The sequence below is a fragment of the Pterocles gutturalis genome, unplaced genomic scaffold, assembly GCF_000699245.1.
Source record: "Pterocles gutturalis isolate BGI_N339 unplaced genomic scaffold, ASM69924v1 scaffold25610, whole genome shotgun sequence".
Classification (NCBI taxonomy): Eukaryota; Metazoa; Chordata; class Aves; order Pterocliformes; family Pteroclidae; genus Pterocles; species Pterocles gutturalis.
This window is the reverse complement of record NW_010139004.1, coordinates 17,871-33,366: the sequence shown is the minus strand read 5'-3', so window position 1 is coordinate 33,366 and position 15,496 is coordinate 17,871. Positions and strand designations below refer to the sequence as shown.

At 47.8% G+C, this 15,496-nt stretch overlaps 2 protein-coding genes across 2 annotated transcripts in view; one reads left to right on the top strand and one right to left on the bottom strand.

Annotated features, from left to right (window-relative positions):
* The first annotated feature begins 6 nt into the window (after positions 1 to 6).
* Positions 7 to 2,191, top strand: TAF11 (TAF11 RNA polymerase II, TATA box binding protein (TBP)-associated factor, 28kDa). Its single transcript, XM_010083221.1, has 4 exons — positions 7 to 111; positions 674 to 761; positions 1,254 to 1,350; positions 1,986 to 2,191. The coding sequence occupies exons 1-4, from the start codon at positions 107 to 109 to the stop codon at positions 2,114 to 2,116; spliced, it is 321 nt and encodes a 106-aa protein (XP_010081523.1). The 5' UTR covers positions 7 to 106; the 3' UTR covers positions 2,117 to 2,191.
* Positions 2,192 to 6,519: 4,328 nt separating this feature from the next.
* Positions 6,520 to 15,496, bottom strand: part of UHRF1BP1 (UHRF1 binding protein 1) — a gene marked incomplete at its 5' end in the record, with an annotated part of 16,801 nt that continues 7,824 nt past the window's right edge. The window contains 11 exons of the mRNA XM_010083222.1: positions 6,520 to 6,645; positions 7,958 to 8,073; positions 8,575 to 8,683; positions 9,034 to 9,299; positions 9,922 to 10,069; positions 10,178 to 10,329; positions 10,791 to 10,987; positions 11,229 to 12,769; positions 13,447 to 13,640; positions 14,173 to 14,314; positions 15,084 to 15,223. Coding sequence (XP_010081524.1) covers positions 6,520 to 6,645; positions 7,958 to 8,073; positions 8,575 to 8,683; positions 9,034 to 9,299; positions 9,922 to 10,069; positions 10,178 to 10,329; positions 10,791 to 10,987; positions 11,229 to 12,769; positions 13,447 to 13,640; positions 14,173 to 14,314; positions 15,084 to 15,223 — 3,131 coding nt within the window. The remainder of the gene's footprint in view (positions 6,646 to 7,957; positions 8,074 to 8,574; positions 8,684 to 9,033; positions 9,300 to 9,921; positions 10,070 to 10,177; positions 10,330 to 10,790; positions 10,988 to 11,228; positions 12,770 to 13,446; positions 13,641 to 14,172; positions 14,315 to 15,083; positions 15,224 to 15,496) is intronic.

Sequence of the window (15,496 nt, the reverse complement as noted above, 5' to 3'; positions counted from 1 at the left end):
CGGGGAGGACCCCAACCTGCAGCCGGCCGCGGCCAAGAAGGTGAAGCTGGAGCTGAAGGAGAGGAAGGAGAAGAAGCAGAAAGTGGACGAGGACGAGATCCAGAAGATGCAGTGAGAGCCGGGGCACAGGGCGGCAGCGCCAGGGGAGGCTGGTGCTTGGGAGGGACAGCACGCTGCCTGGGTTTGCTGCTGGATCCTGTGCAATGGTTGTTTAGCTCCCTCCTGAATCATAGAACCACAGAATGGTTTGGGTTGGAAGGGACCTTAAAGCCCACCCAGTGCCACCCCCTGCCATGGGCAGGGACACCTCCCACTAGCCCAGGTTGCCCAAAGCCTCATCCAGCCTGGCCTTGAACCCCTCCAGGGATGGGGCACCCACAGCTTCTCTGGGCAACCTGGGCCACTGCATCCCCACCCACACAGGAAAATATTTCTTCCTCACATCTCATCTCATCTCAATCTCCCCTCTTCCAGTTTAAATCTCTCCTGAACAGGCCCCACCATTTCACATTGTCAACCTCAGCCCCCCTGCAGCCCCACCTGTCCTTTCCCAGCTCTGTTTTGTACTGCAGGACGCTTAGGATGGTAGAAAGTCTCTGCAGGACTGTTGCAGTGGCCTGAAGAGCTTCAGCCTTTTATTTTTGCTGTAAGCAATCAATTCTCTCCACTCCAGGATCCTGGTCTCTTCTTTTTCTGAAGAACAGTTGAATCGTTACGAGATGTATCGGCGGTCTGCTTTCCCCAAAGCTGCTATTAAACGGGTACGGCTTCAGTAACGCTTCGCTGCACACGTCTGAGCTTGTGCTGTGTTATCTGGGCCTTGCAGGACACAAGGGTATGTGCAGGCTGCGGGTGCTCCCCCCTCCAGCTGTGTCCTGGCCCCTGGGGCTGAGACCGTTGTCCTCAGGTCAGCTCGTCCGTCCCATGACGGGTTAGCTCAGTGCCCTCATGAGGCTTTATGTGGTTTAACTAGAAACTCATCTTGAATAACGGGGGCCTGGGGGGGCCGTGAGGGAACAGGGAAATGTAATTCGTGGTGCAGGGTCTGCAGCTGAATGAGGGTAAGCTGAAATCGTGACAGCCAGCACGTGTGCAAAGCTGTAGGACTAACTGCAAAGCTCAGTGGCTGCTGATCTGTGCGCGTCGGTAGCCCTGGGTTGGTACTTGACAGGGTCAGACTGCTCGGTGTGATTTAAAATGTTTCACTGCTGAGGTGTGCCCCGCACTCCGCTGACTGTCCTTCTCTTGTCCAGCTGATCCAGTCCATCACCGGCACCTCTGTCTCCCAGAACGTGGTTATCGCCATGTCTGGCATTTCCAAGGTCTTTGTCGGGGAGGTGGTGGAGGAAGGTGAGTGGCAAGTGTTATTGTTCAGTAAAAAATAAAGAATACGGGGTAAATGAATTGCTTAAAGCAGAGCAGAAGGCATGGAACAAGGCTTGTCACACCAAACACGGCCTCTGTGTGCTGGGATTGCCACTACCCGGGGACGCAGTTTTGCTGCTGCTGTCTCTGCAGTGCTGTGTGTTGCCTGGGGTGGTCTGGATAAGCAGCTTCACTGCTGTTGTTAATTGTTTCATGTTGTTAATTGCTTCATGTCCTTGGCAGGAGGTGTGATGACAATTACTGTAAATGATAGAGAAGAAACTGGCCCCTAAGTTCCTGTCACTGCTGCACCCAGCAGTCCCAAAACACACTCCCCAGCCTGCGGTGGCTTTAGCGTAGAAGGTTTAAGGTCGTGAGTTCCTGTATGACTCAAACCAGCACATCCCTGGGTAGCTGGGCTGGTGTTGATGTCCCCAGGACTGACTTCTCTTTCAGCCAAAGAGAGGCAGACAAAGCAGCTTCATCCCCATGTATCAGTGTGTGCGCTTTAAACCCTGAGCAAAACTGTTACCCGTTGCCTTTAAAATTAAAGCTCAAGCAGGAGGAGGCTGGCTAAGCTTTGTCCTGCTCACATGAACTCTTTGTGTTTTGTTGCTTAGCCCTGGATGTGTGTGAGAAGTGGGGGGAGCTGCCACCTCTGCAGCCCAAGCACATGCGAGAGGCGGTCCGGAGGCTCAAGTCACGAGGACAGATCCCCAATTCCAAATATAAAAAGATCATCTTCCACTGAAGCATCCCAAGAGCAGCAAGAGAAGGCAGAAGTTACAACAAGCTCCCTCCGGTGAACCTCATGACGGTTACAGCAGAGTCAGGAGGCTGTAGCTCCTGCAGGAGGGTTGTGTAGAGACTGGAGAGAGGGCTCCTGGAACTTGGGCTTGGGCTCTGAGCACTGCACTGACACAGGCAGGGGCCAAATCCCTGCCCTGGAGCCTCAGGCTCCTCTGCTCCAACACAGCAGGGACAGGAACATTCCAGCTCTCCAGTGTGTTACCCCCAGGATCATCCTTTCTGCTGGCACAGAGGAGGGGTGGCTATGTACAGAAGTCTTTTTTTTTTTTTTTTTTACATTAAACTTGTTGTATTCTTAGTCTGCTGGGAAATATTAATTGTGTAATGGTGCTTGTGTGATTCAAAGAAGGGGGAGTGCAGGGTGAGGATGTGTCTGAACCAACCCCAACATGTTCCTGGAGCTGCACCATGCCTCGGGCAGCTCTTGTTCGTGAGCATAAGCCAGGGGACACACGCTGAAAGCTGCTGCACCAGCACCCAGCTGTTCTTCACAAAGCCAGGCTGATGGAGCTGGCTAGAAAACAGGACAATGAGGAAAGGGAAGGAGGGAGGAAAAAACAAAAAGCAGAAGCCTGGAAGGAGATTAACAAGTTTAATTTCTTTTCATGGTTCATAGAACCAATAAATGCATGAGTGAAAATATACTGCAACAAAGTTCCAATACTGCCTAAAACTCCAATTCAAGTTCAGACTTGCACCTTCCCCAGCTGTACGTACAGTAGTCCCCTGTGAGCAAACTTCTTGTAACTCAGTGGAAAAGATGCTGAGGCCATGTGCTCCTCCTAGGGTAACTGTGCTGCCATTACACCCAGGATTCAGTTGGCTCTCATCGTAACACAGAAAGAGTCCTTAAATAAAAGGCTCTAAAAAGTAAACTTTGCTAATCATCATCAGTGGAGAAACAGGAGGTTTTGTCCTTCCCCCTGTACAGAGAAAGTGGAGTATGTACTTTTTACTGGTACTTGAAACAAGCGAAGTACTTTAATGCTGAAACAAAACCAGCTGACAGGAGTTGCTGGAGCAAGAAATTTGCTGTAAACAACCTGGCCCCAGCCCTGTTCAGCCTGCACGCGGGAGGGAGGAGGGAAGAGCTGTGTGACACTGCGAGCAGGCACCACATCCAAGAAAACCTTTTGCAACCCTACTCCTTTCCCAGGCTGGCTGGAGATGAAGCTGGATGCCTACTCAAACAAAGAGTTGTGAAAATTTGAAAAAGAAAAGAACCTCCCCATTTTCAAGCAATTAGGGAATAAAAAGTAAAAATACCATTGCATTCCACCTAAGGCAAGCGTTCTTATAGGTCTTGCTTCACGCGGGAAGAGGGAGCAAGCGCAGAAGCACAAAGGTTTGACTACACAAAGCTCAGCTTTTGCTCGTGTGGGCTCCGTGCGGTTGGTAATAGTACTTACACGGAGCTGTGTGCATGTGGGTTTGTTTCACAGCGACTCTAGGTACACAGATGCTTTGCTACCTCCTTCCTCTCTTGCTCTGAGAGCTGCTCACAGCAAGAATCTTATCTACTCGAGAAGTAATTTCCATTTCAGAACTCCTGCGTTGACTTCTGGACTCTACGCAGTGCTGGTGGAGGAGATGCCCGCTGACCCTCAAGTGCATTTTCCTCGGGAGCTGCTCCGGCACATCTTCCATCCCAGGCAGCACCACAAATCCACCCTGTCAAAGGCTGCGCGGGGCAGGGGATGGGTCACAGAACATGCTCCAGGGGAATGATGTGCCACAGAGGAGGAGGGACAGCAGCTGGCAGGAGTCACAGCACCTAAACATCAGAGTGAGCCCAGGCTGAGTGGGTGGGGAGCAGGAAGCCTCCTGCCACAGGCAAGGACTCCTCCTGTTAATTCCTTTGTGGCTACGTGCCTCCAGAGGCTCTAGAAGGACGGTCAGGCTCTTGCTGCCGCTGTCAGATCCAGCTGTAGGTACTGACCAGTCCGATCTTGGCAGAAAGACTGGGCTCCAGCAGCACAACCTGCCCCGAGGCTGGCTGTTCAAACCCAGCACACAAGGACTGACTCCAACAAGCGCTACTCCAAGTCTAACAGAGTCAAACACGGGATTAGGCTGATGATCTGAAGAGCGACAGTTGTTTTAATCACCATCTCTCTCTCACATGCCCTCTTTTTCCAAAGTGAAAGCTAACAACCACAAGGAATTCCCTCTCGGCTCTCCGCAAACCACAGCCAGCCGTGCCTCCACATCTCGCCCAGCACTGTAACCATGTCCCCGGTTCCCCTAGAGCTAAACAAGAACTGAAGTGATCTCAGGGGTGCCTGCTAAGGGGAAGTGTTCAACAGCTCCAGGGTCAGGCAAAGGGACACGTATATAAGAGCATGGTAGGAAAACCAAACTTAACTCCCACGTTATTCGCTTGCTTTTGTGCAGTTTCCAGGCCTCAGCTCATCATGGTTTGACAATCGGAGGCTGCTCCTTGCACAGTGAGCAGGATTAAAATCTTGTGTTATTTTAGCTAAACGAATGAATTTCAGTGGAGTAATGCTTACACAGAAAAAACAGAAAAATCCATTGAAGTTTCGGAGAGTGTGTTAGGCTAAAAAGCACAAGAAGGGTTACCTAACCTTTACGGACAAGTGAAGTTTGCATCTGGTAAGTAACGGAGAATCTCCTAGAATCTGTCACTTCTGCTAGCACGTAGTGTGTGGTCATCGCTGCCTGTTCAGAAACGGTACATTTACACCAACACAAATGCATCTGCAAAAATCCAAATCAAAGTCTGAAATAAGATAAAATCCAAGAAACTGCACACAGTAAAGATGCTGTGTGTAACAGGAGGGAAGGGGTGCTCACCCCTAACCCAGAGGGGGCTGGAAGTCCCACCCTTCTGTATCAGAACACCGAGCAAGTTCCCCTCTGGAACAACTCTTCCCTTCACAACTGCCCCTTACTGCTGCTTCCTTCTCCAGCACATTGACTAACAGAGCAAAGAAGCCACATACCGGTTTGTCTTCAGGAGTGAATTCAATTCTTGCAGTTCATAAATGGCTTTTCCTTTTTTACTTTTTAAACATTTACTTCATATTTCACTAGGGTTTTCTTTTTTGCCCTCCACGCTTGTAGAGGCTATTTCTTTATAAATTAAGTCAGCCACTGACCACAGAAACTTCCTCCTCTGCAGGGAAGCAGCTCAGAAAAGGTGAGAAAAACAAACCACACTCAACCCAACAGCTCCTGTTCCACCTCCACCCCACAGTCAGCCTCCACCCAAGGGGCCAGCACCCTTCTGACCACATACCAACATCCCTGTTAGGAGACACTGAAGCACAGGCAAGAGCTCAGTGCTAATAAAAATCTGTGACCTTGGAGGAACGCAGAGAAGCTATTTCCTTGTGCAGCCAGTGCTGCTCCTCCTTCTCTCCACTGGTGAAACTCTGGCATACAATGGTTTGAGGACAGCGTGCATCCCAGAGAAAATGCTTAGGTCACCTCATTCCGTGACTTAATCAACTTCTTTCACCCCTGTTCTTTGACAGTAACATTAAAGAAAGTTTAAAGAGTGTTTTGTAATGAAATAGATTAATTCTTTCATGTTTCTGCACCAATAAAGCCAAATATTGTGGGATTAAGTGAGAAAGACCTAGACCAAGTCTAATCTACTACCAATCTGTCTCAACACAACAAATTACCAGTGAAAAAAGAAGCCTGAAGGAATTTCTTTACTATCCTGACCCTGTTCTTGAGAGAATAATGAGCTGTAGCCCCCTTCCTCCACAGGGGGAAATTCCTCCTGCATCTCCCACACCCACCAACCTCCTGTGTTTCTGTTTTTCACCTGACAGCACACATGCTTTCACATCTGAGCTCTGACCTCTATCCCTGCTTGATGTGGTGAAGGAACTACGCTCCTCTTGCGGTGTTCTTTGGCATGCATGATTGGGCAAGAACACAACGAGGCTGAAAGAAGCAGAAACCCCAACATGGACCAGCTCTAGACGTTACCATGAAAGATGAAGGCTGGAAGCAGACTGTCACTGCCACCCACAGATGAAGAGACATGGGGCATGTCCCTCAATTTCTGACCTTTTGTAGGCTGACCACTGCCCTGGTTCAGTGACAGATGGTAGCACCATACCACCAGGACAGAGAAAAGTGGCTGCAAACAGATAATTCCTTCTCCTCCTCCCCTGTTGCTCAGCCAAGCCTTCCTTCCTTCCTCCCTCTTTCCAGTTCATTTCGCAATCACAGCTGGTTTCCAGTCTCCGAGGCGATCAGTCTCCAGGAGGTTGACCCGTTTAGCAGCAATATAATCACACTAGCCGCTTAGTGCTGGTGGTGGTCTCCCCTCCTCCTGAGCAGCTGCAGCCTGCACCTTCGCTGTCAAAGCTGGAAGAGGGGATTGTATTTCCTGATTTCCTGCAGAAGGCGAGCCTTGTCCATGTTGGCTTCTGCAAGGGCTATTTTCATGCTCTGAAGCTCCCTTTGCAACTCTGGCACTTCCTTTAGCTACAAGAGACAAACAGAGAAAACCAAGCAGGAGTTTCCAAAGGTACGCAGCAGGGCAGAGCTGCTTAAAGAGGGAAACCAAAGCAGGAACTTCTTAGATGAACTACATTATGTGACACAACCACAAAGCTCACTGACAGCGTGAGCCAGTTGGAGCTGCAGAAACACTTGCCAACTGATGCCTGCTGACTTCCATACCCGTCATTAGAGCCAGCCCAGGCTGACAGTGATGGCTGTCTAATGACTGTTTTCTCCCGAGACTTCCCTTCACATTTCCAGGCACAGGACCAAGACTTGCAGCAGGTAAGGTTTTTTCCCCGCAAAGCAGTTAGCTGATTCTGGCTGAAGATAACGATACAAAAAAAGCAGGGGGAAAAAAAAAAAAAAGGATTCTGATGTGCATTCTTCTAAGGGGTCCTGATGCTCCTCTAAAGATTTGTTAAAATTAAGATGATGGCTGGATGCCACTACAGCTTCATGGCACAGGACAGTTTTTTCCTTGGGCTCTCAGAAATCTTTTTACGCAAGAATTCAGCCTTTGCATTTGTTCCTATTAAGTTCAATAACATCAGATATACACTGATGCTAAGCTACTGTGATCCCTGTGTGCTCCAGTGCTGGTCAGGGCCCTGTTTCACAAGATGTTATGAACAGGAAAAAGAGAAAGTCTCTGCACTAAATGGAAACAAAAAAGATTTTATATGATGTGTCACCAGCTAATGAACAGAATCCAGAGTCCCAGCCCAGTTCTGTATCTAGTCAGCCACACTGTTCCCTTAATAAGCATTTTTCCATAGGAAGTGATCAATTTAACCAAGTAGACCTGGCATCAAATAGACAGTATAATTAGAGAATATTTAATATTTAAAAATAAACCAGTCATCTGAATGGCAGATACATGGATTAAAATGGAAAGAAAGTTCAAACTGAATAGCAGAAGCCTTAAGCAACCTGAAACTCCCTGGCTGTTAACACTTGCTCCACTCTGACAAAACATCTCTTTCTTTATGGGAACCTCCCAATTCCTTTTTTCTTTTTTTTCCTAACAAGGAACTGGACACAGTGGGAAGATGGAGACAATCAGAAAAAAACCCCAGATTTCAGAAAGGGAACAAGAGTTTATGCTGGGCAAAGTATTCTTACTTCTCAGAACGCCTGTAAAAGGAGGTACAGGCTGCTTTTGTGTGCACTCCCTATCTGCAACACACCACACCTACCAGTAACTGCAAACACATGAAGACAAAAGACTTAATTTTCCAGTCTGCTGCCAGCTATCTAGTTGTCCAGACAGCAACAGGCAGCAGTGACTCACCTGCAGTCCACGTGCTCCTGCTGCTGGGGCTGCCAGGACACACTCCACTGGGGCCTTCTGTTCCTGAGGAACTGACACTGGTTTTTCCTGTTTCGGTGAGCCCTCCCCTTGCGGAGCTGGAAAGAAGGATAGAAAACCTAGAAAACCATATACAACAGGGTATCTCGTTGCCATTTTAAAATGGAGAAACTAAAGCAAAGGAGGAAGCAGTAATCTGTCCTGTGCAAGATCAAGGAAACATCAAGCATGAATTCAGGCTGCCGGTTCATTGTCTTAGGTATTAACCTGTTCTGCCCAAGGTATCAAATTTGCTGTCCCAACAAAACAATAAAAGCAGCAAGATTTTTTTGCATGCATCCAGAGATTAACACGGCCGAGAAGCCAAAGGGTCTGGGTGCTTGCACTGAAGACAGAAGATAATTTGCCCGTTCCAGTACAAGTGACCGCAGAGAACAGAAGCAGGAACTCCTCAAGCACCAGAGTGCTCATCCTTCCCAGCAGCAAACACCCCGTTTCAGCTCCAGTCTCCTCCAACACCAGGCACAGCAGAGCACTCTCTCCAGCCCAGCCTGGGGAGTGCTGGGGGGGAATAAAACAAGTTTCTCTGTGTTGCTGACCTGTTATATAGAACGCCCCATCATCTCTGCGCTTCACGATGACGTGATCCACTGCCAAGGTGATCGGAACAGGGCCAGGGGAGGTAGGGTATACCCGGGGGCTGTCATCCTGGAAGAAAAACAAAGCAGACAGGGGATTAACTGCTGTGACAGCTCTGGCAACTCTGCAAAGGATTCCCCTTGCCCCCAGCCTTCACAGCAGTAGCGTTACCAACTGGCTGCACTGTCAGAGCTCACCAAGGTCACTACCATACAGAAAAGCCTGGCTTTATACACAAAGCTGCATGTGAATTAATTTGTGTAATCCCACAGATCAGACCAAGTTCTGTCATATCCATAATAAAGGTTGAGGAGAGGCCCAGAGCAATCCCACGGCATCCTTTCCCAAGCAGAAACTTGCAAGTAAACTCTGCCCAGGCTGCCATCCCAGTGGGAATCTCTGGTTCCACATACACTCACCTTCAATGTGATTTTGGCATCCATAACTTCTATCTCCATGGGGATCACCTCTGGAATTATTTCATCCTCAAGAAAAGGGCCAAGGTTGGTAAGGAAGGACAGGAAGAGCTCTGCAGTGTAGCTGTGGACCAGCATATGAAGGAAGCCATTCTGAACAGCGAGAGGTGAATGCACGGCAGCACTAGGTCCTACTTCAAGACGTAAGCGCACTTCTGGCTGGGTCTTACTAGCTTCAGGGACTGAAGGCTTCTCTATCCCTGGATCTCCTAGAGCTATAGCAGAAAGATTTCATTGCAGAAGACAGCATCAGTAATAAGCTATCAACTCAAAATAGGTATCTTGGAAAGCCCTTTACTGTCCAGGTGCAGAATGGAGTCGAGTTCACAATGACAGCAGTCTGACATCATCCTTCACATGAAATGAATCCAAACTTAAAATGACTAAAAGTCCACCTCACAGGAACTAACACCAGAACCGGACCATTTAAGCCCCCAGACGCATCCCTCCCTCTCATCATCTTAGCACACTTTAAAAGTGGCCTTCTTTTTGCATATACCCGAGTTGACCAAACTCACTCCCCATGCCACTCTCCAGAGCTGATCAGCCTTTCCACGGTCCCCACACCACCTAATCTTGGGTTCCACTTTGCCCCCTCGTGGCCACAGCACTACCGTGAAAGGGAAGGACCAGCGCTCCAAGAACTCCTCATGCTTTCACTTCAAGTTTCAGGTTGTATTTGCTTTTAGTTTTGGGGTTGGTTTTTTTTTTGGTTGGTTTCGTTGGGTTTTGGTGGTTTTTTTGTTTGTTTTGTTTTTTAATTCAAATTTAGCCTGGGGAAGCTATAGAAGTGCAGCTATAAAAGCAGCAGACTCCAAGAGCCAGTCTTACCCAGATAGCCACGCAGATACTGCCACATTCCAACGTTGCTCAGTTGCTCTGGAACCACCTTCATTACTTGTAAAGCAACAGATAAATCATCACCTCGTGCCTCTATTCCACAGTTCACCTCATTCATCTTCAACACCAGGACAGACACCTGAGACAGCAAGCGACAAGCTCACTTATTAAAACAAACACCACCACGCTATTCACTTCCAGATTTGCTTAGAGACAATATTACAGTGGAAAGGGACAGAACTCTGACCAGCTGAAGGCTGGGCTCTTCACTCTGTGAAGTCGAGCTGTTTATTTCAGGAGAAACTCCACCCTCATCCTCTGCCATCAGGCTTGCTCTACTGCCAGTGTCATTGTGGACCTGAAGAAGATGCCCTGAGGGAAGAGGGTCCAGGCTGGGTTCTGAAATGGAAAAAACAACAACAAGAACTCAATTCTGTTTCTTTTTCTGATTTTAAGAAGTTCTTATGTCAGAATCTGCCTGGATCTCATGGCCTATCAGCCCTACCATCCTCAAGGGAACACTCTCCAGCTCCAACCAGCCCTTACTACACCCTTCCTCAACACCATCCACCCACCTGCACACATTTACGGTCCTTGCTCTAGTGTGGCCAAATGCCTTAGAACACCACTGTGATGTGCAGGGGCCACCCTCCCCACTCACTCGTACCCTCACCTCAAAGGAAAAGCACCTATAAAAGCAGAAAGAGCCTTTGTGGGTGAACTACTGATGACTTTCAAAAAGCAGGAGTGGCACAAGTCAATTCCATACAAACACAGCATGACTCGGTTGCCCCTGGCAGAAAACTGTTCACCGGCGTGAAATAAGAGTGGGGAAGAGAATAAAGCCAAGCGCTTGTTACCGGAGTCTGTGAGCATCACAAAGCCGTCACTGCCATCGCTGTCCACGGACAGCCCATCCTCAGGGCCGCTCCCATCCACGGAGGTGGTGTCAAAGGAATGCTGGGATGCTGTCCTCTTGATGGAAAAGAAACGCATTCGGCTGCTGGCACCCCCGCCTGGAGTCACTGCTCCCTCTTCTGCTTTGGGCACAGAATCCCTACAAAAAAAAAAAAAAAAGAGCTAAAGACAAACACCCTAGCCTCCAGGTTATATTAGTCTGGACTCAGAAAACTTGCAAGTCAGACTCTAGTGTACTTAGCACAATCCCAAGAGCTGAAGATCGAACCTACCTCTAATCTACGTGATATAGAAAAGAAAGGGAGCAGTCAGCCTACATTCCCCCCTTCCCAGCAGTGTTGCTGCTGCCATTGTGAAGAACAGGAGGACGGCCCACTCACTTGACTGGGGGGAGAGAGAGCATTTTCTGCATGGTGGAGGTCATCTTCTCCCGGCTCAGGCTCAGAGCATCTTTTGTTATCGACATGGCTTCTTTGGTGAGGTCCATAGTCATGTGCAGAGCTTCCTTCGTGGCATCCTTTGTGATATGCAGTGTGCTGGACAACTCCACCTCTATGTTCTTCAAAGGGATGAGTTCTGCCTGGCCATTGAGAGCGATATTTCCTCTCCCTGAGGGCTGCACGTCTGAAGTTGGGCTAGAAGGGAGGGCAGGAGGGCTCTGAGGATGGCTGGTGGTCTCTGCTGGTCTTTCTGCAACCAGGGTTTCCACAGCCTCATGTGCTTCCTCTATCAAACCTTTCTCCTCTGTGCTCTTACTCTGTGGAGCTGTACTCAGAGCCCCATCACTTGCAGATTTTGGGAGTCTCTCCAGCGGTACGCTGGTACCTGCATTTTCCACCCCACTGTCCTCCGGGACCTCCGAGGAACTGCATACTCCCCTTTCTGAACCAGTCTCCGATTTCAGCTCCTTCTCTTCAGCCGACAGCCCCTCCTTGCTGTCTGAAGGTGAGAGCTCTGACTCGATCAGGCTTGTTGTGTCCGAGTCAAGGGATCTGGGTTCCAAGACAGACCCTGGTGCGGGGTTCATGAGCAGGGCCACCTCGGCACTGTGGAACATAACTCCTACACAAGCAGACATGGGATCTAACGGAGACCCAATGACTTCCTGGGTATCTTGGGCCAACTGCTCCTGTAGTGTTTGCAGAACTTCTTTCATCCTGAGCAGCACCAAGTATTGGTAGTGGTTAAGGCGAACTTTGACATGAACAGATGAGGACACAAGCACATGGATATCAGCAGAGGCTTCCAGCTCTTTACTATCCACTCCATCATCAACTTCTCTGTCAGATTCTCCCAAGACATCCATTGTCTCTGGGACCTTGTAGATGTTCTTCAGATCCTGGTCAGTCTTTGATCTTTGACAAATCCCAAGTTCTCTGGAAAGGTTCTCATTCTTGGAGTGACTGCTGAAGCTGGCAGAAGGCTTGATTTTCAACTCAGAGGCAGACAAATCCTGTCGTTTAGATATCTGAGCTTGCCCCCATCTCTTGGGAAGGCAGGCCCAAATGGAAAGGGGAAAAGGGTCAATAAAGTTAACGGCTCTGCCCTTTGAGCTTTCAGCCCCCTCAAAGTCCAAGAAAAGTTCAGTAAAATTCATAGACCACAGATCTTCAGAGGCAGAGGGTTTGTGTAGTAGCTGGGAAAAGCCTGGACGCTTCTGAGGCCTATCATCCACCTCATACGCATGGCGCAAGAAAAGGGTGTGGAGGAGGCTGAAATTGTCCTGAGACCTTGGGAACTTCGTGTAGCTGGAGTGGAAGAATTCTGAACTGGCAAATTTACGGAAGAGGCTCTGGAGGTCCTGACAGCTGCAGAAGGGAGCGTGGCGGGTGTTGGTGGCAGTCATCTCTGATGTGTGAATGCAGAGTGTCTGTGGACGATCTTGATGGTCAGCGACTTTCTTCTCCACAGGGATGTTAAGCTACACAAAGGAGAAAGACATTTCAAGTAAAGCAGTGAGAAGGGAAATTAACAGAGGCTTATCCTGGCCATTTACACAAGAGGTCAGCTGTGGAATATATAAACTACTGAGAAGTCCTGGTCTCTACTAAAATCCCAAGAGCTGGACTAGACTCTCAATTTATGCCTAAATGAAAAATTAAATTAAATTTACAAATCAGGGAAGAGGTTTTATTTTAGGTTCTTCTGCCATCCATGGCTTACATGCAGCTAAACTTACAATATTCATTTTGATCTTTCTCTGCAAGGACGTACTATACTTTCGGGCTCTTAAGCCTCCTCACAAAGCTGCTGACAAGGGCAGTCAGTGACAAACACCACAGAATGTCGATGCAGCAAACGTAGGCCCATTGGGAACGGTATAAAAGTGGTTTCCAAAGGCCAGAAAACAACTTTTGACAACTTGAACCACCAATTTTTCCTTGAGATGGTTTTCACAAATACTGACTTGCCTGCCAATTCTGGACTAGAACTCAAGCATCCATTTTACTACTAACACAAGCGGTAGACAGAAGAAAGAGAAAGGCAGAGGTTTCATTTTCTCATTCTGGACTCCAGCTATGTCCTGGTCTCATGTTCCTTCCCCAACAGGGAGGGAGAGAACTCTGAAGACTGGGAAAGGAAGGAATGGAATGGTACCTTCAGCCAGAAGCCATCCAGCCGAACATCAACGTGCTCATCACGCTTGCCGGAGTCCTCCAGCTTGTAGATGGCTTTGAACTGCTCCAAGCTGCGATAAAGATCCAGACAGAAGAGGTTTATCCAGAGGACGCTTGCTGTATGCAGGGTAAGCATCAGGCCATTCAGCTGGACATACAGGTTTGGGCAGGGAACTAGAACGAAACAGAATCGAGACAGATTAATAATAGCAGAAAAGACACTTCAGGAGATTGGCAGCTCAGTGTATAACCTGCACTGACAACACCAATGCAGAGGGCTCCAACACCCACTGGAAGACAGATCTCTTGACAAAAGGGAGAAGCTGTAGTGCACCAGAGCAAAGAGGTGCTCCAGGGCTCACATCAAGCCACCTGCAGAGCACCCACAGCACCCTACAGTCCTACTCCAGTGCTAATCAGCAAGGTAGAACCCCAAGAGTTAAGCACACAGCACCTCCTTTAAACGTTCCTGGATACATCATTTTCCAAGCACAACTTGGCCTCCACATTTTCCACCAGGCAAACTCTATCCCACTTTCCCACAGGCAAAAAAAAAAAAAAAAAAAAAAATTAGAAAGGCAAACATCAGAAAACAAACAAACAAAAAAAAAGGACACCCAAAGAATATGTAACACACCTAAAGAATTAAGAGTTGAATGATTCCTTAAGAAACTTATGAAAGAAGGTGCTAACCTTGGTGTATTACCTGGAAAGTCCTGATTGTCTGGGAAGTAATACTCTGTGAATTCAATATGGATTGCAGAGACCTGATCAGGAAGTTTGAAGAATTTTCTGCTACATGAAAGCAAGGTGGAGGGTTTCTTACTTTGCTGACCAGCTGTAGAAACCTGAAAACACAACAGTATGCAGCTGTGCAGAATTCAAATTTGGCAAAACAAACTGTCCCAGTACCCCTGCAGTCTCCTGTATTCAATCCATCTCATTTACACATCAAACATTCTCTGCTTTCAAGTAAAAATAAAACTTTTTCTACCTGCTAATATTGCCAAGTCCTCTCCTTTGAGGAAATTTACTTCTTTATCTCTCCTGTCACTGCTAGTAAGAGCCACGAGAGTCAGAATTAGGTGACATGAATAAACAGAACTGAAATCTATTGTAGCTTTCTTCAAGACTAACAGCATGTTGCTAAGTCCATTCTAGTATCTGGTACTGATTATGCTCTCGCTGCGATTACAGGGTGTATGGATGTAGGGCCTGATCCAGTCTAGTGACGCTTTCTATCCTGGGTCAGAAAGCATGATGTAAGACTTACTCCTCCTCTGTCAAAAATCCATATCCTCACTAACTTCTCAAAAGCATGAAGTTTTTTACCCTGGGCCTGACTAAAGCTTGAAGCAAGTTTAGATGTGAAAGACAGAGTGAGTGCAGGAACTCTGTGGTTATGTATGCAATTTCCTCTGAACGTGTCAATTATCAGATGATCACGCTTGGTTTAAAAGTTTTACATGCAACCCAATAATGGCATTTAGGTTCTCTGGGCAGAGTTTTGATTGTCTTGAATGATGTCAGATTTGCATGATTTATTTGAATCATATCAGATTAAATTTCGTTTTGAAAAGTGACATGAACATCTCCAGACACTGCTCAGATCCCTACCTGGTGAACATCCAAGTCATCCACCCGAACTACCACACAGCTAGATCGAAGCCGGTTCCAGGGAGGGTGCCGGAGTCGTGGCAAACTTGTGGGAGGTACACGGCCTTTCTCCAAGGGACTTTTATGAGGACTCAAAGTATCTGTGTGGATGGAAAAGCAGAACCAGCAGGGTTTTACTCATCTCCTTTGCAGCAAACTTCACCATCAATACCAACACGTGTGTGCTTACAGAGCAGAATTAACAGCCCCAAAATTAGAAACAGATGGGCACAGCTAGGCAAGGAAAAAAAAAACATTTAGGAAGGAAGAACACCGGAAGATGAGTCTGCTCTGTAGCAAGAGAACACATTCTTCATCCAGGCTTTAAGTATTTAATTTACTCCTTATATACCCACTTATGGAGAAAGTGACCA